We start from the raw sequence: 22511 nt of genomic DNA on the forward strand, positions 1-22511 counted from the left end.
GCCTTTTTCCCCCGGCGGACCCCCGGGCTGCATGCAGCGCTCCAGGTGGGGTCTCACCGGGGCGGAGCAGAGGGGCCAGAACGCCGCCCTGCTTCTGCCCACGCAGTTTGTGCTGCTGTTTCTGACACGGCCCAGCACAGGGCTGGTTTTCTGCGCGTTTCCCATCTCCCCAGCCTGAGGAGCGGCGGGGCCGGGCCGCAGGAGCCGCGGTGAGGGGGGGGGCGGGAGCGCGCCCCGTGCGTGCCGCAGCCGGTCACGTGGGCGGCGGCAGCGGGGCCGGGGCCGCGCGAGGCTGAGGCGGCGCCGGCAGCAGCGATGGCGGCGGCGGCGCTGGGCGGGCTCGGCCTCCTCCGCGCCCGGCTCAGGCTCGCAGCCGCAGCCGCCGCGACCTCCGCCGCCCTCGGCCCGAGCGGCCACCGCGCGCCCTCGCTGCGGGGAGGCGTCGCCGCCGCCGCTCTCCCCTCGGCCAGGAGGAGCTACGGCTCCCAGGCGAAGGAAGAGGAGGAGCTGCGCGTCCGGTACCTGGATGATGAGCACAAAGGTAAAGAGGGGAGGCGGCTCTGCACCTGCTGTCCCGGCCGGGCCGGGGTGACCCCTGCGGGGCAGGGAGAGGGCGGCCCTGGGGGAGCTGCCCGCGGCGAGGGGCGGGCAGAGAGCGCTGGCCCCTCCTTCTCCTCCTTCTCCTTCTCCTCCTTCCCCTCCTTCCCCTCCTTCTCCTCCTTCTCCTCCTTCTCCTTCCTTCTCCTTCCTTCTCCTTCCTTCTCCTCCTCGGCCGGGAGCGCTGGGAGCTGCCGGCATGGTGGTGTCAGAACTGGGTCGGCTCGGTCCTTCTTGATCTTCACCGCATCGTAGAACGGTTCGGGTTAGAAAGGACCTTGAATAGTACCTGGTTCAAACTCCTCCACCTCATACTAGAACAGATTTGTGTAGAGCCCCATTCGGGCAGGCCTTGAACAGCTCCAGGAATGGGGCAGCCATAGCTTCGGTGGGCAGCCTATTCTAGTGCCTCATCACTGTCACAGTAAAGATTTTCCTCCTATTAACTAATCTAGATTTATTCTCTTACAATTTGAACCAATTCCATCTTGTCCTGTTGCTACATGCCCTTGTGAATAGTCTTGCCTCATCTTTAGTGTAGGTTCCCTTCAGGTACTGGACAGCTATGATTGGGTCACTTCAAAGCCTTCTAATTTCTACACTGAACAGTTCCAATTCTGTCAGCCTTTCTTTATAGGAGATGTGTCCCATTCTTATCATCTTGATGGCCTCCTCTGGACTTGCTCCAGCAGTTCCATGTCCTCCCTGTGCTGGGACCCCAGGGCTGATGCAGGGTTCCAGGTGGGCTCTCACCAGAGCAGAGCAGAGGGGCAGAATCCCCTCCCTCCCCTGCTGCCCACGCTGCTCTGGATGCAGCCCAGGACACCTTTGGCTTTCTGGGCTGGGAGTGCCCATGGCTGGGTCATGTCCAGCCTCTCACCCACAGCTCCCCCAAATCCTTCTCACAGGGCTGCTCTCCATCTCTTCATGCCCAGTGTTGATACTGGGGACTGTCCTGACCCAGGTGGAGCACCTTGCACTTGGTCTTGTTAAGTTTCATGAGATTCCCATGGGCCCATTTCATGAGCTTGTCTAGGTTGTTATGGATCTTCTTCTTGAGGTGTGTCAACAGCATCACTTTTTTTTCTAGAGAACTGCAGCATATATACTGTGTTTGTGAGGTACACCTGTGTGAGCTGGATCTGTTTGCCACTCTAATTGTGTGAAAATGAAGTTTAGCAGCAAATGTCTAGAGTCAGGCTGCTCCAGACATCAGTTTTGTGCTTTGTGTGCAGGGGGCAGAGAGGGCACAAAACTGATATCCGTGTTTTCTGTGGTAGAAGGTATGGCTTCAGTATTCTCTCATCTCATGCCACTCTCCTAATAATCATCTTATCCTCCTCCTTGCTTTTAGTGTTGTTGAGCACTACTCACTTTTTTCTACTCAGTTATACCAAGAGTCTTATTTTAACACATCTGGTTAATAAAAGAAAGAAAATCTGTGCTCCTTAGTGACATGCAGCCAGTTCATCACAGCATGGACACTTTAGGCCTCCTATTATGATTTGGTGCTCTCTGGATTTTGGAAGTGTTCCACTTCCTTTGGCGTTTGTCACTTCCTTCCCCTGTGGATTCAGCAGGGCTAGGAATGGTGGAGAAGAGGTGCAAACTCTGTTCCTGAGGATTTATGCCTATAATACGTATACTTAGACATGATGTTATACCCGCTTTTATAGAGGGGGCCATAATATAGGGTTTTGATTATCTGCACATGATTCTCTTTACATGGAGAGTACATCTTGGAACGACCATGTGTTGAGATGTACAGTTTAGTTTATGTCTTTGAGCACATTAATTCAGCTATTTCACACCTGCTGCCAATTCAGCCAAATGCCTGTGAGTTAAGTAGGCCAATACATAGATTTGTATACATATAAAGAGAGGTAACCTCAAAACTTTGAATTTTTGTATGAGTTTAGAAAATTATTCTTTCTTTTTCAAGGGAAAACTGATGTGCTTTTATCAGGTTTCATCAGGGCAGGTTTTTGTCATTATTTAGTATTGATAGTAAAGGTGATAAAATATGATCCTGAAATCATCATCTGTCTTGTAGTTCTGTTCCCAACTCTTTCTGCTTCCTTTAAAATGTACTAGTTTAGTACTGTTTTTCCAGCTGATTCTAGAACTTTGAGTTAGTTTAAAAAATCTATTAAGTTTTGTTTTTTTTTGTGGATTATTTTAAGTTAAGGAAGAGACAAGACAGAAGCAAAGGAGAGTTTGTAAAATGTTAGAAGAGTGTTTTTCCTTCCTTTTTTTTGTGCTCTATCAAGAAGTGGTAGAAAATACCACAATCTTACACAGTAATCAACTTTTATTTCTGTTACACATAGAATTAGGCAGTGTGTTCCAGTTGTTGAATCAGCGAGGAGTCATTGTTTTTGTTATGTTATGAAGGTGTTTCATACTTATACGTAGCCTAATGTCCCAAAACTTGGAGATAGTATTTGTAATGTTAAAGCAACTGTCACTATCATAAGGAAGGATTCAATCAGTGTATTTTTAATTAATGAATTCTCTAAGTGGAAGAAGGACAGAAGGACACAGACACAAACACTGTTTGTTAGAAAAAGATAAGAACAAGGATAGAGAAATGTATCCTTGAAGTAGACATTAATTTCATACGCCTTACTCAGCAGCACAAAGAGCAGGCAATATTTCTGCAAAAGAAACGTGGCTCTGCTTCCTCCCTGTAGTGCTACCACACACCTTCCTTCTCACCTTGTATACCAAGTTAATCTATATTTATCTGCTTACAGCATGTGATATCTCTGCTGAATGAGGACACCAGCTCTGTGAACACCCCTGTGCTCTCTCTTGCTCTTTTCTACCCTGCCATTCCTTGATGTACCATTTTATGTTCTTGACTTTCCCATACGGTGCTCTGGTCTCATCACACCATTTTATACTTCTTGACTTCATGCACACTCAGACCCTGCTCTCTGACTACCTTTTCTGGCACACACGTGCTTGTTGATGCTGTGGTTGTGCTCTTGCATATGCCTGGTGTTTCCATGTTGCTCAGAGTGGACTGTGAATACTGGGGAGGAGGGAACACTGGCTGTATCTGCCTCACGTACAGGCACATGTACGTGACAAATCTACAGGCAGTAGACAAATCTTTGCCTGTAGGCAAAGTAGCAAACTGTTCTGCTTCACTTCCATGTGATTTGCATACCCCAGGTCTTGGGAAGTTGTTCAACATGAAGTAAAATGAGAGTATGTTTGCAAAGGCTAGTTATTGACATTTTAACTCAAGGCTTTCCAGCTTCCAAATTTGAAATTTGACCAGAACTGGAATACAGCAGGTGTGAGATTTTTGAAGAATGTGATTAAAAAATATATTCTGCCCATGTTTCAATTTGTGAAGCTCTTAGTGTCTGCTTCCTGTGAGTAAAGATGACTGTCAGTGTTTTTAAATTAAGTAGGTATCTTTTAGTTGATTTGAGATTCCATTTGATCATCACTAGGGATGAAATGTATTACAGCTATTGACATTTCAGAACTTAGCCAAATTGCATTAGTGATCCCATTACAAATGTAAATTATTCTAGTGCTTTGGATTTTTAAGTTATAGGTGAAATTGGGAGAAATATCTTCTTGGTCTTGACTCCAATGTGGCAGTGTCACTTGCTGGAATGTGATAAAAATATTTTTAGAATTTAGATTTTATACTAGAATGACTCCTTATGGTCAAATTTCCCAGCTGGTTTTGGTTCAGTTTAGAATAAGACAGCTTTTGGTCTTAATCAGTTAGAATTTTAATGTACATGGAATGGGCAAAACCAAATATGGTCTTAGTTTAAGTTGTTTGCTCAGAGGTTGGAAACTGATAGCTAGCTGATAAATTGGAAAAATTTCCTGTTCCTTTGCTGTGTTTAAAGGAGGGCTGAGCAGGTGAAATCTAGTAACTTAAGAAGTGTGGAAAAGAGTTAAATCAGAATTTAGAGATGAAACATGCTCATAGGGGATTTTGAAGAATGTTTTGGTGCTTTTAAAAAGCGCTGGTTAGTACACATCTGTGTGATTTTTCACTTAAATACTTCTTGATAAGATGATTAATGAAAGCCACCAGATTTGTGCATGATATAGTCACCATATGTTCTTGTTTTGCTTAAAAAACTACTTCAGAATAATAAACATCTAAATCCACTTGTCTGCCTTGGTGCATTTGAGTAGTTAAGTGAAACAAGCTTAATAATAACTCACTTTGATCCCCCTTCCACTTATCAAAGCATAATTCAGACATTTTAGAAATATTTTTTAAATTATGCAAAATGGCCTCTGTGTGTGTATTGAATGCAAATAAATAATAAATACAAAGAATTCTGTGGCTGCTTTATATGCAGGTGTAGTGAATCTTTCAAACTCTGGCAAAATGTACTGGTTTAAAGACAAGATTAATTTTTAAGTAACCATTTAGATGTGTTTCTACCAAACATTGAGGATGAATGTTTTGATTTCTAAATATGTAATATAAAAGAGATAAAAAACATTATTAAAAGTAAGATCTCCTGTGTGCTGATACAAACAGGAGTTAATCCAGGATCTAATCTCTTCACTTTATTTAAGTATTGAATTTAGTGTATGCTATGAATCAGGATGTTTCTGGGAATTTACAGATACTTTGAAGCTATCTTTCAGATACATATGTATCCTTATTTCTGTGAAAGACATTTCTTGCTTTTACTATACTTTCGTTTTATAATATAACTTTCATTTTTATCATATAACTTATAATACAAGTTTCATTTCCTTTTTCTCTAAACAATGAGAATTATACTAAAGGCAGCTTTCTCTTTTGACGGGGGCAGCTTGTAAGTAGAGAACATATTGTCCATTTACATATGCTTTGCCTCTAATGGTTGGCTAGGAAAGTAGTATACAGGAATATTGCTGCTTATATTGGACAACACTGGGAATCACCGTCTCTTGAAGAGCCTAGCCAGTTAAGATGAAGTTAATTTTCAGTTTGCAGATGTATTCTTAATAGGTGCACATTATGTGCTGCAGTGTGTCCCAGAAATAATGTGGGGATGACTCCCTGGAAAAACTATGACATTAATATTTGGTTTAGCATTATGTGAAGGCTTATTCCTTCTTAGATCTGTCATGTTTTTGATACCATATAGACACCAACAGAGCAAATACTACTACTAGTATGACTACTAATTTTTACTTCTATTTATTAATGATTGCTTTTTAATACATTTTCTTTCATAAGTAGATTTTTCAAACAGTTCAGTTAAAAGGATTTTGGAAAGCATATATGTATGTGTGTGCTTTAGGAAGAATGAACCATGATTAAATGCTTCAGATGACAATATAACAGGTATTATTGAAAAGTGACCTCCCTCAGGTCAAGTCCCCCATGACTGGAAAAGGGGAAACCTTGTACTCATTTTTAAAAGCAATGGAAAGCTGGAGCCTGGGAACTTGTGACCCATGAGCCTCTTCTCTGTGGCTCACCTCTGTGAGGCAGATCCTCCTAGAAGCTGTGCTGAGGCACACAGAGAACAGGGAGGTGATTGAAGACAGCCAGCATGACTTCACCAAGGGCAAGTCCTGCGTGACCAACTTGGTGGCCTTGAATGATAGAATTCACTTCATCAGAGGTCAAGGGAATGACTACAGATGTCATTTATCTGGACTTCTGGAAAGCATTTTGCAGTGTTCCCCTCAACACTTTTCTTTCTAAAGTGGAGAGAGATGGACTGTTCAGTGGATGAGAAGTTGCTTGGATGGTGGCATCCAGAGCGTAGTGGTCAATGGCTCAGGGTCTTGATGGAAGTCAGTGACAAGTGATGTGCCTCAGGGGTCTATACTGGGACCACTGTCATTTAGTATCTTCATTGGTGACATAGATGAGGGGATTGTGTTCACCTTCAGCAAATGTTTTGATTATACCAATCTGAACTGTGCAGTTGACATACCTGAAGGATGGGACGCAATCCAGAAGGACTTGCACAAGCTTGGGAAGTGAGTCCATAGGAATCTCATTAAATTTAACAAGACCAAGTGCAAGGTGCTCCACCTGGTCAGAGTAACCTCTGGTATCAGCACAGGCTGGGGATGAAGAGATGGAGAGCAGCCCTGGGGAGAAGGATTTGGGGGTGCTGTGGGTGAGAAGCTGGACATGACCCAGCCATGGGCACTCCCAGCCCAGAAAGCCAAAGGTGTCCTGGGCTGCATCCAGAGCAGTGTGGGCAGCAGGGGAGGGAGGGGATTCTGCCCCTCTGCTCTGCTCTGCTGAGAGCCCACCTGAACTCTGCATTCAGCTCTGGGGTTCCAGCACAGGGAGGACATGGACCTGTAGGAGTGAGTCCAGAAGAGCCATCAACATGACTGGAGGGATGGAGTGCTCCTGTGGAAAAAATCTGAGGGAATTGGAACCGTTCATCCTGAAGGCTAGGCTTTGGAGTGGCCTACTGTGGCATTCCATTTTCTGAAGGGAGCCTGTAAGAAACATAGAGAGGGACTTTAAACTGAAAGAGAGCAGGTTTAGTTTAGATATTAGGAAGAAATTCTTTACTTTTAGGGACTGAAAGGGATTGCCCTGAGAATCTGTGGTCACCCCATACCTGGAGGTGTTCAGAGCCATGGTGGAAGGGCTTCTGGACAATCTGCTCTAGTGCAAGTGTACCTGCAGGAGGTTTGGAACAAAATGATCTTCAAGGTCCCTTCTGTCCTCAGGATGCTCAGATCTTGTAGTAATGGCATACCAGAACAATAATAATTCAAATGTGACTGTAAGGCATGGTTTTTTTGTATATATATCACTGCAATATGTAGGTATCCCTTGCAAACATTTTATACTTTTTGTCTTGCAATTCTTGCTTCATAGTTTTTTTATACTTAAATGATAACAGCTGGGTGGGTGCCGTCTTTGTCTTTTACTTCTGTAGAAGGAAGCAGAAGTGGTAGTTTTGACTTGATACAACTGCTAAGCAAAAATTGACTTGTATGATTTGTCTTCAAGGATAATTCCTTTGTAGGAAAAAAAAAAATCTTTGAAGTGCTTTAGTGTTAAGTGGAGCTTCCTTCTGAATACACTGTTGGTGGTGGTGGAGTAGCAGTCTTTGGGCTTCAGTGGGGAGAAGAAAAATTCAAGTGTCATTAAGTGTTACTGCCACTAAGCATAACATGCTTCTGAAAAGGATGCTATTTCCTGACTGACGTATGGTTTGGGGTAATACTATCTCTAGTTTATTTAAGCATGGGATTTGTAGTGCCTGTAATCAAAGTGAAGTCAGGGTGAAGTGTCTTTTTGTTGCTTTAATGTAGGATGATGCTTTTGCCTAATCTACTTGTGTTGAACCTATGGAATATTTGAATTTGGATTGATCCTCCTCCTGGAGAAGTTGTAACAGCTGAAGAAAAGTGCTACAGTACCACTCCTTTTTGCTTAACAGAATATAAACAGATTCCTAAGTAAGTGCTGAGTAACGACCTTTGCAGGTGGTCCTGATGAATATCTCCAGCCACAGGGATAAGCGTGGGAACTCAGGCTTGTAGAACAAGGAATGAAGGTCATTTGGGTTGCCCTGGTTTCACTTCCCTATTAGGAGGTACCTATACGTAATAATTGACTGTACCTTAAGTGCAAGAAGGTCATGTGAGCTTTATTACTGCATTTGACACTATTTTTATTTGAATCATGACAGTGGTAGCTGGCAAATGAAGACTTTGTCTTCGAGTTGTTAACTACAGAAGGAGCAGGAGCTCTTTTAAATCTTGTCATGTGTGCATGTGTGTGCAACAGACATGCAGGAGGAAGGAGAGGAAGGGAGCTCAGACACTAATGGGTCACTCCTAAGGGAGAACAGGTTTTCCAGAAATAGAAGAAGCAGTATGCACTGAGATGACAGGGAAGGCTACAAGAGCATAATTATGTATAAGATTGCACATTCAAAGCTGAGTGGTGAAGTAGTAATCAACTGGGCAAACACCGAATTTCTGGAATTCTGTTTTTTCATATCATAGGTTGGTGGCACTACTGTGGGCATTTTTGTTTGAGACAGAGCTTCTTTTCTGCCTTTCATTCCTGGTCTTGCCCTAGTCCTTTCTTCCACCTTATCCTTGCATTTTCTGCATGAAGAGGGTCCTGACTGATAAAATACTACCAGGGCAGGATCAGGACTGTGTGCTGGTGTTTTGAACTCAGGCAGTTGTATGGGTTCAAACAGTAATTGTCTAAAAGATTGCTATAGTTGTGGTAAACTTAGGCATTACTAAAATAGATGTTTCAGAATTTTCCTCTTGGATATTCATGCCTGTTAAGGTGAGGGGGGCAAAATAAAGACAATTTTTGTTTCTACTACAACATCCAAACCAATGTACAGGTAATCAGTCAGACAATTGATCTGTAACTGGACTAAGGGAGCTGTGAATGTGTCTTTGGAACCATGTACCAAGCATTGATCTTGATTTTTTTTGTTTCAGGTAGAATTTTTGTTTGATTTTGTTCCTTTTTAAACAACTTTTCCCACTGGTGGCATTCTTTCTATGTTTATGACTTCCTTTTACCTGTATTGGAGTTGCTGGTCTTTGCTCTTATAGCACTTCATGCTTTAAAAAATCTCTGGTGATAGCTCTCTAAATATGGAAATATGTGCTTTACAATTAAGCATCTTTCCTGATGGTTTGTCAGCACTTCATGCACAAACATGAAATTTTTGCACGCAGTTGTATAATTCTGCATTCAATTTTTGTAAGCACTGTTTCCACATGATGATGTTAGAGCACTGTTTTTGTTCTTAAAGTAAGTGTAATTTCTCTTGAGTATTGAAAAGAATAAATAATTTTATCTTCTTTCAATAGTGATTACACTAGCATTTTTTTTCAGTCCTCAATGCCTTTTGTATAATTTCAAAATAATAATAATTTACATAGATGATGCATATTACACTACATTGTAACAGTGATTTGATCTTTCTTCCTCTCCAGGAATTGTGGTGCTTGGATTAAACAGATCTCATGCCAAGAATGCACTTAGCAAAAATCTTGTAAAAATGGTAAGTGACAAGAATAATTTTTACTGTAAAGGTGAAATATTGGAATGAAGCACTTTAAAAAGTGTTTGGTGATTCCCCTTCCTCCTTTTCTCTGTAGATGTCAAAAGCTGTGGATGCTTTGAAATCTGATAAGAAAGTACGAACTGTTGTATTCCGGAGTGAAGTCCCGGGGATATTCTGTGCTGGTATGCAAACTTAATTTTCCTAAGAAGCTGGAAATCCATATTCTCTTATTCAGAAAAAAAAAAAAAAAAAAAAAAGGCCAGATTCCAAGGAAACATATCATTTTCATATATTCATCTCAGTAACAAACAAAACATTTTTTAAATTATTTTCTTCAATTGCTAACACAAATCAAATACTGGGCTTATTCTTTCTGTGTCATAAAGCATTTCAAATTATATAATATAAAATATACAATTTTTAACCATGATTGTAAAAAATCATTTAATTGATCTAGAAACTCTTGCTCTTGCAAGTATGTCAGAGTAAGATGCAAATAATTTGAGGCCATATAAAGAGGCTTTGTAGAAAGCTGTATCAAACCTTTCTTTTAAATGCATTAACTAGAACTTTTAATTAAAGAAACATATGTAAACTTAAAATTTCATGATGAATATGCATGTTACTGCAGGCTGAATGTATTCTCAAATTAAAAACAAATCAAAACAAAAAGCACACACCCCAGCCCACATATCCAACAGTGCATGCATCTTGCCAAAGTGCTCAGAAAAGCTACCACATGCTGGGAAACAGAATTTGCTGACATGTCAAGATCAATTCATACATCAGTATATTTTGTGACTATCAAGTGAATAGTCTTATTTAAAAATGTTTCAACTAGTTCTTTATTCAAATTTAATTTATATCCATTAGAAATAGAAAAGAGAAGTAAAACAGTTTGTTCTTTCTAATACATTAATAGAACTGTCAAGAAAGAGGAGATCAGTTCTGAAATTTTATTTTTCTGATAATTTATGTAGTTGTCATTCTTGATAGCCCAAATAACATAAACAGTTTAGTTTTAAATGCAAAATAGTTTTTCCGGTGTTTAAATATGTAATGTACTTAAGCACTTTTAGTTGGGTTTAAAATTCTGGCTTTTAGTAAGCATGTTCTCATGCAGATACAGTTTGTCACTTACAAGACTTGTGAAAATAATTGTGTTGGAAAAAGGGAATAATAATTCAGTACTTATTTATACATATGAATTGGTTAAATGGGTATGTATTAATCAGCATATTTAATGTAAAGGTTGTTTAAAACCAGAAGTTTTACGTTTTAAATCAAGAAGTTTTAAGTTTTAGTCATCTCAGAAAAAAAACGTAGCTTTTAAACTGATGAAGAATGAAGCATCAGAGCTACACATGCAAATGGTGTTTCAAGTTATGTACTAGAGATAAAAAAGATGGCTGTTGGGCTTTTTTAACTGTTTTTTATTTGACATTCTTGAATTTTGTAGGAGTGGTATATTGGAAGTAGGAGAGCAGAAATACTGATTTTGAGGGAGAGTATTTCAGGTATGCTACTATTATTGTACTTATGAGCTCCAAGTATGTCTCTAGTATTCTTTGACAGCTGTCTTTTCTGAGCTCTTTTGATATAAAGATTTAACATACTCATTGCTGCTTATTTGTTTGGCTTAGAAAACCAAGCAATTCAGAATATGTATTAAGACATAACAACAGAGAAGATGCAAAGACATTAGGAAGGAAAATTAGTCCTGAAAAGAAGACTGTGAAAGACAAGGGCTGGGTAGTTATATATGGATCTTAACCCAGGGAGTAGATACAGGGTGTGAACTAGGTGTCTCTAATTTTAAAAAAGTGATGGGTAAAACAAGTGTCCTAAGAAAGGAGATTCCTGTAGCTGAACAAGTGAAATAAAGGATGTTCCAAAACAGTGGTAACTGAAATTTAGAGTGAAACAGAATACCTGAGGCAGAGCTTGTTAATAAAAATAGGCAAAAATTGTGCAGTGGATGGATGGATTGCTTCAGTAGGTGACTTTAAAGGGTATCTATAAAGAGAATGATAATAGAGGAAGCATAGTGAGATCTGGAAGAAAACAGGTTAGCAGCTGGAGAAGTAAGATGAGGAGAGGAACATACTGGATGTAATAAAGCAGTTCCTGAAGGGGACTCAGGAAATTCAGTAAAACACAAGAAAGTGTTTTCAAACTTAAATGTTAAAGGAGATTATGTTACTTCAAGAACATTTAATTTCCTTAAAAAATGCAAGAATCATCTTGTGAAATGTCACACTTTCTTATGCCTTATAGTGCTATTTAGTTAAGCTGGAATGTTTTTATTTTTTTTTATTTCCTCAATAATGTTTTCTTGCTAATATGTGTGAGAATGTATGTTTTTAAAAATACACTTTTATGATTATTTTTTGGACCACCATCTGATGTTTTATAGCCTGTGTATTGGGAAACTTTATCCTAGAATGTAGTTCTCTTTTATGTGTGGAATGCAGTCCAAGATCATTAAATCCTGCCATTCCTTAGCTATCAACACATATCTGTGAAAGCCACAAGCCAAGTGTCTTGTTTCCTTCTAAGGCCTAGTCCACAAAACATGACATCCAACCATTTTTCTCAAAATAGCACTGTGGATGATTAAAATATTTAAACTCTTTTGATGACTGATATAGATTTGGGTATGATTTCAAATTATGGTATTTTCACATGGTGAAATTGGAGGGGACAAAAATAGAATTCTATAAAAGAATGTAGAGATGTGCCAGAAGTCATATCCTTTCATTTCTGCATAAAAATTCACTTTGAGTCTTTACCTACTCTTTTCTTTGTGTCTCCTTTTTAATACTTTATGCATCCATGGGTGCAGAAAGCTCCTCATTAATGCTCTAGCACTGATCAAAAGGGATGCCCAGAAATCAAAGCTTTGCATGTCTGGGGTTAAGGGTGTCTATGATTATGTATAGGCTATGTCTTAGAGTAATTATGTCTGTAAGGGCTTCTTGTGCTTCCATTAAAAATGCTCTGGCACTGAGTCACTTCTTGACTCCTTTCTTTCTACATCTGAAATCAAATAAGTAAAGTATTGGTCTTTCTGAAGTGAACATGTATGACCGGTCCTGGCCTATGTTAGTCAAAGCTGTGTACTTGCACCATTCTGCAGCCAAAGTAGGTGAGTCTATAAAGGAGTCTTTTTATTTCCTGACAATGTTCCATTCTTTAGGAAGGCATAGGCTTATGCATGGAATAAGGCAGATGTCCCATGGGTAAAATGTCTGTGGTCAAGTAATCATGGGTTGTACTGTGTTCACACAAGGAGCCAGATTACATTCACATAGACAGTTTGAATAGCTTGATTGTTCATTATTAATATAATTTTGACATATGTATATTAGTGATATTGCTTAGGTACTTTTTGTGAGCAGATTTTTAGGCTTTTTTCATCCTCAAAATACTTCTAGAGTAAGTCTGCATAATAGTGTTGTGTGATACAGTGCTGTGTTGGTGTGTTTGCAGAATGGATAAGGTTGGAAGAGATTTCAGTGAGGTCATCTGGTCCAACCTCACTGCTCAATCAGAGGCATTCTGGAGACAGTCTTAGAGCTTCTTCTGATTTTAACTACATGAAGTAAAAAAAAAAAGGTACAAATAAAATACTTCAAGAGTAGTTTTTTGGTTTTCAGAGAGTATTTGGGTATGGCTTTGGTCCCAAGAATTGAACAAGCTGAAATTGCACCTTAAAGCTTTTGTTGTTCAGTTTTCTAAGGCTTTGAATAAAAGCTGAGATAATATTTATATAACTTCTAGTTATTAGGGAATTTTACTTTTGAATATGTTTTTGCTGAAGCTGAAGACTGCTGCATGTTTCTAGGTCTTCTGCTTTTCTTCTGTTTTTTCCCATCTCACTCACTCTTGTCAGTAAGTTTGATGATGTGAAATAGGGATTATGCTCTATTTTGCAATTGAAAACTATGGGATCAAGTAATAATCTTTCCTTTGAAACAGTTTTATGTGTTGATGGTTATATTGATAAAAAAACACAGATTCTGATTATATTATTTTCCTTCTAACTTTTTGCTTGCTGTCCCATGTATTGTTGTTTTTCTTGGTAATGTAATGTTCTTCCATCCCTCTATTCATGTCTGGTCAAGAAGGCATTAAAAAAAAGTATTCTTCATGTATTTGTCTCAGGTAGTAACTTACTGACCCATAGTCCACTGGTTCCATTTGCAGCTCATGCTAATAAATAAAACCCCTTGCTATCATTTTACCATTCAGAATAGTACCTCTGGTGCCTGAACAACCAAGACATTTGCTTAACTCTTTCTGTCTGAGTCCAGTCAGAGATAATTTCTCTTAAAAATCCACATGTAAGTTGTTGTCAGTTTCCCTGCATTTGAGAAAAATCCTACTATCTCCTAAAGGAGAAGCGGACTAGAGGAAGACGCTGCTTCTGGATTTTGATTTGCATGGGAGAGTTAGGAGAGCTTTCCCTTGTAACTTCTTGAGACTTTTGTGGTGACTGTGTTTAGAGTTTAATTGTTTAGAACTGTTTGTCTTCAGTATTGTTTTTGCAAAATGAGCTTGACTATATGAAATAGAGGTTGTGAGGTTGATGGGTTATTTGCTTTGTATATGTGTGCATACAAAGAGAGCAAGCTTTGGAACAATTTTTATTTAACATATTTGAAAAATGCTTCTTGGAGACCTTATTTCAAAAATCTTTGAGACATATCAGAATACAGACAGTTAACTTTTTGCTGTTGTTGTAACAGGCTTTCAAGATAGTTCGAAAAATTTTGGTATTTGAGCTCTTTAAACCACTTTGACCTAAAAGTTACTGCAGCTTGGCCAATAAAGTCCCTACTTGGAAAAGCAGAAGAAATCTCTGTGCCAGAAAAAAATCACTATTTGAATTTATGGTATGAGTAAAGCCAACCCAAATGCTTTTCCTGTTGGCATAATTTGTCTACATCAAAATTTTGTTTCCATCAGAGTTGAATTGGCTATATGGAGTTTAATTCACGGCTGCCACTTCCAGCTGGTGCAGTTTTTCTGACAGAAGTTGATGAAGCAGACAAGCCTGGTAGAGCAGATCCTTGAGGACTTCTTTGTTTAGGAGGTTTTGATATGGAGGAGTAGAGGAGTTTCATAATAGCTCTCAAATACTTGACCTACTCTTATTTTTATAGAACTAGCAGGAGTAGTAAGGAGGTATTACTGTGGGTGTAATCTCCTTTTTTCTTGCAGTTTCTGTTATGTAAGCAAGGAGGATTGTATACTTTACCAGACCATGTTTGGTTCTCCAGATTTCAGCTCCTGCACCAGAAACTGAGAAAAGACTTTGTGTATTACTCCACTCTTCCCTCTTAAGCATTCAGATCACACATTAAAATATTTTAGTGTCTTCTGAATATTTCTGTTGCTGCATGTACCTTTCATTCCCCCAAATAAATGCTTTATGATGTAAACTGTAGCTAGGTTCTTTCCTCTTTCTCATTCCAAGTTTTCAGCAGTGTTCAGACTCCCAAGTGCTGTTAGCTGCTTGTAGACTGTTAGACTCAATAACAGTTGCATTTCTCCTAGGGCATCATCAGTGACATGAAATAGGTTGGTCAGCCATGTGGCAGCTCTGTCTTGTGAGTTTGCACAGTCACCTGTTACATTTGGTTTCTACGTCTTGCTTTGTCTGAGGTAGATGATTTTGCTTCTTAATTTTGGTGTTGTCTTTCTGGAATTATTAATTCCTGTCATTATTTTCTAAAGAACATGTTGAATAACTGAGCCAGTCGAGAGTTCAGTTAGGATTGTCTATATACAGAAAAAAAATCCCAGTAAGAAAAACCATTTTAAGTACCAGTTTAAGTACCTTTCTTTTGGAAGTACCATAGTCATCTAACTCCAAATGCTCCTCTATTACCTGACAACACATACTAAATTTCAGAAGTAATTGGAATGACAGAGGATTTTTCAGAGCTAAAAAATGCAAAAAGGAGTTTTCCAGGAGGTTTTTCAGTAAGAATATGAAAATCTAACAATGTTCATTTTTTTTTGATTTACAGAAGACTGATCCATTCCTGATGAGGCAGCAGGCACAAGGAATATGATAGGAAATTGGGTGGTACTGTGCTCAACAGTGCAGTCTTCAAATCAGCATCTAATGAACTAGAAAATTTTAAGCAAAGAATCACTTGTTTGTCTTCTTATTGGTTGGTGCAATACCTTACTTGAGAAGATGATAGAATTTGGTTTTCATTTGTTCAGCTTTCTGAAAGTTATTCTCCACTTGGGACTAGAGCTTTTAAATTCATGTATTTAGTTCACATGGGCCTCTCTGAGAAAAGACTAGAAGCTATCCTGGTACTTGACAGAGCAAGCTGCATCCATTTCCAAAAAAGACCCATCACTCCCCCATGCTGAGTCTTTAAGAGATTCTGGTGGCACCTCAGGGACAACATATATATTAGAAATTGTAAAGAACCATGTGCAGCAGCCATGAGAGAGGAGTGGGAAAAAAATGGAAGAGGAACAGCCCTGCAGACCCCCAGATCAGCAGCAAGGAAGGGGAGGAGGTGCTTCAAGTGCCAAAGCAGAGATTCCCTTGCAGCCCAAAGACAAGACCTTGTCAAAGCAGGTTGTCATCCTGGAGCTCATGGAGGACCAGTCTGGAGCAGATGTCCACACTGCAAGCCATGAGGAAGCCCATGCTGAAGCAGGTGCACACATCCTGATGAAGGCTGCAGCCCATGAAGAGCCCAGTCAGGAGCAGGGTCCTGGCAGAGCTGTGACCTGTGGGAGAGCAGCCTGTACAGGACCAGATGCTCTGGCAGTTGTGGCCCATGGGGTACCCATGCTGCAGAAGTCTGTTTCTAAAGGCCTGTGCCCTGTGGAAAGGACCATGCTGAAGCAGTTTCTTCAGGAGCTGAAGAACTGTGTTTCCTGTGGGAAGTCCTGGGAAAGACTGTGTTGTGTGGGAGAGATTCTGTGCTGGATCAGGGAAAAAGAGTGAGGAGGAAAGAGTGTCAGGGATGAAGTGTTATGGTTGAATTGCAAACCACATTCCCCCTCCCTTTTGCTCTGCACAGTGGTGGGGAGGGGTAGGGAAGTTAGTAGCAAAGTTAAGCCAGCAAAAAAGGAAGAAAGAACAGTGGGGGGAAGATGGATTTATTTTGGTTTTTGTTTCTCACTGTCTACCTTTTATTGGCAATAAATTCAATTTATCTTTCCTAAGTCCAGTCTGTTTTTTGCATTATGGTAGCAAGTGAGTGATCTCCCTGTCTTTATCTTGATCCACGAGCTTTTAATTGTATTTTCTTCCCTGTCTTACTGAAGAGAGGAATTGGCAGAGAGCCGACATTAACCTACACATCCAGTTATTATGGATTTTTCAAAGTAAGATTGAGGGAAGACCTTTATCCTTGAAGAGCTATGAATTGAGGGTGGATTGGTTATATAAAGTCTCAGAGGAACTTGTGTAAAAATGGTCTAAAATAACAGTAGTCAGGAAGGTTTTTCTCCAGTTGAGTGAATAGTGACCAGAGCTGTGCAATAAGTATGGTTCAGAAGTTAAAGTGGAATAACTTCAACAGAAAAGACTAAATCTATAACTTCTTGGTTCTTTTTTCTATTCGTAACTTGAGGGGCAGGTTTTTTTTCTTACGGCTTGCGTATGGCTTCTGTTTAGATGACTCAGTCTTCCTACCTTGTGTGCTCTAAAGACTTGTGTATGAAATACTGGTTGTCCTTCTCTAGTTTTGAAGTTCTCTAATGACAGCTTGAGTTTAGTTACTCCTTTAGTATCAGGAGCAATTTGTAGAAATACTGTGTTTCTGTCTGAGAGGGATTCCATTGTTTCACTGAATACAGACAGTTTTAATTGAAAGTACTTTCAACCAGCATGTACTTGTCTCCTGTGTCAAAGATTTCTAAGGGTCTAGTGAAAGTAAAAGACAACTTAATTCATAGCTAATATTACCATAGCATAAAGCTTTTAAAAAAATAAAAGCTTCTGGTAATTCGATAGCTGTAATGCTAGTTGTGGATATTTCTGTGCTGTTTTTCTTCCTTTTTTGGTCTTGAATAAGGTGTAGACCATAGCTTACTGTGATTTGTGCACACAAATAAAAAAATAAATTTAAGAGCAGGCCATTAGTGAAAGATAAATTGTGAGCTCCAGCTAGAGAGTCATCTTTTTAGCAGTATTTTTCCTTGATTGATGCACTTCTGAGATTTGCTTTTTCAAGCTGGGGAAACAACATCTGACCATTCCTTCTCTTCTGTGGCTTGTGACATCTGTTAAAAAATGGAAATGTAAAAGTTTATTTATTTCAATGATACAAGCATTCTTATTTTTCCTTTCTCAATAAGATTGAAGCCATCTTGAATTTGAGATCCATGCTATTACTTAAAATTGACTAAAAAGATCCAAATCTGTCTGAGTTGGATATGTGGTGAGTTTTGCCACACCAAATCTACATTTCATAGACAGTTACCTAATTTGATTGATCAAGCTAGTGCTTTACTGGTATAATATGTACCAAAGGCTGGACTCTGTAACACAGTTATGTAGAAATACAGCACCTACTTCAGTCACTGGAAATGTGATTATTAACTGGGATTATTTATGAGAGGGATATCTGTCTTTAGAACTCATTTTGAGCAACAGAAGGCTATACTATATTTGGTGTCATTCAGCTGTTTTGTGTGTTCTGGGAAGTATACAAGCAGGATTAAAGTGTATCTTTGGCTATTGGACAACATAGTGAGTGTGTTTTACCTGCTGATTAAAAAATATATTAAAAAAAAAATATCTGTTTTAGAAGTTTAGCAAATTTCCTTCGGCTTTTCGTCCATTACAACAAATGCACACAATTAATGTGGTATTTTATGGAAATATTTTTTTTTCAGTGAAAGCCACCTAAAATACTAAAAATATTAAGATCTAGGTCATAGATATATTTCTGAGGTAGTGGTATTTGGTTAGTTCTTTATCTAGAGGAGAGTAACAAGAAAGGGAATGACTTTCCTAAAGGTATGAAAAATTATAAAAGCATGGAAAAAATTGATCAAATTGAATGCCTAAAATTGTTAAATTGAAATATATGGTACAAAGTAATTTGTTATGTCTGGAGAAGTAGTTACAAATAAATATACTGGTGATAAGAGAATTTTTTTTGTTTGGACTCTGTATATGGCAGTCAGGATCATATTCAGGGTATTCTCTGAGTAGTTGTACAGAAAACATAGGGAGACAAATGTCTGAAGGAAACAGCTACGTTGCCTTCCTACATCTTGTTTATATTATGTTGAGTAAAAATTTTGGAGATGTAACTTACTTTTTATAATGGTTAATTGAGGATTGGAGTCTAACGTTAGAGCTAAGACTTTTATAACCAAATGACTGAAAGTCATTTAATGAATGAAAGTAAGTATAACCATATAGCTTACAAATAAGTAAATCATGTATGATCCTGAACAGCTGGAGAACTTCTAAAGTTTCCTGCAATACTTGAAATTGATGCAATGCTCTAGATCTTTTGGATTGTTACAGAAATAATAAAAAATCTCCAGAGCAGACATTTGTAGTGACTTGTCCAAACTTGACACAGGCAGGAACCATGAATATCTGGGATATGCAACTTCAGCATATCCCAGAATTTAAATAAAAGTGACATCTTGATGATTATGAAGCAGTGGAAGATACCTCACTGGAATACCTCACCTGACTACCTAGAACAGTGAAAAACACATTCAGATCTTACTTATAATGCTATAATGAGTTTTCAAACAATGAAATATTTTCTGGAGTGGCTATACCCGAACAAACTATAAATTAAAATGGAAAAGATACCAGATGATGCAGCAGATTTTATATTGGGAAAACTGTGTTCTGCAGTGGCCCTAGAAGGTTGGACCACTTGTTTCCCCATTTGCTCTTATAAAGAGTCTGTGCTTTCTGGATATAAAATATTTAAAATAATTTATGTAAATATTTTGAGAATAATGAGAAAGGATTTTCCTTTGTATTTGTTTGGGGTTTTTTTTAATATGTTTCTTAAGAGTTTGCTCCTCTGATGTCTTTGGTGATGTCACTGGCTTGCAGTTTTTGCTGCTTGGGAATGTATTTTTAATGGCTGTGTATATGCTGCAAGTGCATTGCCTTTCATTTTTGATTTTAAAAAGTGTTTTTTTATACTGTTTCTTTAAGATTTATCCAAACCTATATTTCCTAGGTTGCACAAGTAGATCAATTCCTATATTTCATATAGTTGCTACAGTAGGATTTGACTTTTGGAATATAGTCCTTGGAGCGCTTTGGAGTTGCATTGAATTTCATTTATAGGTACTCACATGCATCACACTTTTTTTTTTCCTCCTTTTTTATCTTGTATTGTTGAAGCATGTAATTAGAAGACTGTAGGCATATGTGACACCATGTAAGAAATTCCTGTAATTGCTTACATGTTAGAGATGTGTAGATGAACTTGACTGTTGTAAAGAAAGACTTAACTGGAAACCTGCTTGTGATGTTTGAAAACAGCTTCTGATGTCTGTGTGTGGATCAAAGAGAGAGGACTCTGGAATTCAGTGCTGCTAAGTCTTTTGTTTGGTAGGGTAGACTAGTGGACTGGATGCTGTATTTGAACAGTTTTGTTTCCATGGAAGTGAGTAAAGTCTTCCTGAGATTCTCCTGTTCAGAAAAATTTGTATTATGGTATAATCTGTCATCTTTAAGCAAGCTATAGTCTGTGACCTGCAGGTGTATTAAATATTGTTGATTTGATATCTAAACCTACAGGAATAACTATGTAGTCATTGTTGGTTTCTTTAAGTTCTTTGAAGTCACAGGGCAGTTCAGATGAGTCCTCTGATATCCTTGTATATATCAGCTTTTAGATTTCTGTATCTGTCCATAGCTATTTTGAAGTATATGAGTTTTTTCCCTCTGTGGTTGATATGTGCACCAAAAAATGCATTAATTACTAGTGGTCTTATCTTCAAAACTTGTACTGGGCATGTTTAGAGTTCACTTCTCAAGTAGAAGCCCATATGGTGCTGTTATAGATTGGTGACCAGAACAGTGTTGAAAAGACACCAGTGTTTCATAGTTGTCACTGAATGGTTCTTGCACAACGTCACTGTGCTTCTCACTGTGCCAGTCAGTCAGCTGGGGGTAAGCAGGAGGCTGGAGCAAGGCACAGCTGGCACAATGTGAATTGAGGAGGGGGATATTCCATAACATGACATACTCAGTGGTAAAATTGGGTAGGTAGACCATGTTCAGGACTGGAGAGACATTGGTCTGCTGGTGGGGAATGACTGCTTTTGCATCATTTATTTTCTTCTTTTTTCCCCTTGTACTTACTAAGCTGCCTTTGTCTCAACCTGCAAGGTCTCCCTCCCCTCTGCTTGTGTGGTTCTTTTCATTTCTCCATCCTGCTGTGCAGTGGAAAAACAACTGACTGGGGGCCTACCTGCTATCCAGAGTCAAGCAGTACAAAACTATGGCTTTGCATGACATGAAAAATGAAATCTGGGATCATTAGCTGGATTAGCTCCAAAAATATCCTGTATGGTTATGAATACCAACCTTTTACTGTACTCGTTTTAGTTTTGGTAGAGGGATACTTGAAGTCACTTTAAGACTATTTGACAGGTGTTACAGCTCTAGAGGGTTATTCTTTTCCCCCATTCTATTTTCAGAACACAGTGGTGAATTCTTAATTAAGAACTTAGTGTTTAATGAGGTACTCCTTAGCTTTTTTTAATCCAAAAGTACCATTCTCTTCTTGTAGAAACCCAGATTTTGGAAAAAGATTCTTTCTGTACTTCTACCCCTTTATGGTTAGCAGTTAGAGAAATTCTGAGATGATTTATGGGTATTGTTATTCTCACTGCTTCACATTGCATTTTTTTTCTTGGACTCTGGAATTGTAGCACCTTAGAATATTAAGTATTGGATCATGAATTTGGGATGTATTCCTGAATCACAAAATATTGTTTGACTGTCTTTCTTTTGGATCTTCATCAGCAATGTGGTTTTAGCTTTAAGCTTTTCATTTCAAATCTTGGAATAGAGAAAAAATTGTCTATATTTAAGATTGAAAACATCTAATTTTTCACTTTTTTTTTTGTTCTTATCAGATCTTTTGAGAGCTGGGTTAGTATCATAACTGGCATTAAGACAATCCAGGAACGTTATCTTTTCAAATTCTTGTACTTTTTGTAATAAATACATTTTTAGATTTCCAAGACACCTTTGAATATTTTGAAATAGAGTTTTACATAATTGCCTGGAAAATACAGAGGATTATATTAGGTAGAATTCTGTCTTTTTGTTATAGCATGTTGTTCATGGTTTGATGATTGTAATTGGTTAGTAGGGGTGTTGAATGAATTGACTGAGTCCCAACAAGATCCTTGGATGTATTTAAAAGATGTGTAGCTATGACACTTAGGGACATGGGCAAGGTAAATTATTTGACTTCATGATCTTGAATGTCTCTTTCAGTCTAAACAATTCTCCGATTTCATGATACAAGAGCTCTTTTGACATGATTATGGCAGAGGCTAGCCATATTAGTTAATGTAATTTTCACTGTTCAAATCTTAGTTAAAAAGAGAGCAATAGCATACTCATGGATCGATATTTTTTTCAGATCTTAAACTCACTCATCTATGATTTAATGGTTTAAATGGTTTAAACTTTATGGTTTTAAAGGGACTAAAACCATGTAAAGATAATTTTAACAGGAAGTTACAGATTATTGATTAGCTCTGACCATACTAAATTGATAAGATAAATTTGGTGAGGCCCTGGTAAATGCATTTGTTCTTGCATGAGGAACTTAATTCCTCTTTGATTCTACTATGTACCTCTGAATATTTGACTTTCCACTGCAGTGTCTAAGGTCCAGGTCTCTT

General features: G+C 38.6%; 1 protein-coding gene across 1 annotated transcript in view; it reads left to right on the forward strand.

The window, feature by feature from the left end:
• The first annotated feature begins 315 nt into the window (after positions 1–315).
• The window catches only part of AUH (AU RNA binding methylglutaconyl-CoA hydratase), a 109882-nt gene continuing 87686 nt past the window's right edge, over positions 316–22511 (forward strand). The window contains exons 1-3 of the mRNA XM_031507278.2: positions 316–541; positions 9541–9608; positions 9706–9793. Of these exons, the coding sequence (XP_031363138.2) occupies positions 316–541; positions 9541–9608; positions 9706–9793 (382 nt within the window). The remainder of the gene's footprint in view (positions 542–9540; positions 9609–9705; positions 9794–22511) is intronic.

Source organism: Lonchura striata, chromosome Z, assembly GCF_046129695.1.
Source record: "Lonchura striata isolate bLonStr1 chromosome Z, bLonStr1.mat, whole genome shotgun sequence".
Taxonomy (NCBI): Eukaryota; Metazoa; Chordata; class Aves; order Passeriformes; family Estrildidae; genus Lonchura; species Lonchura striata.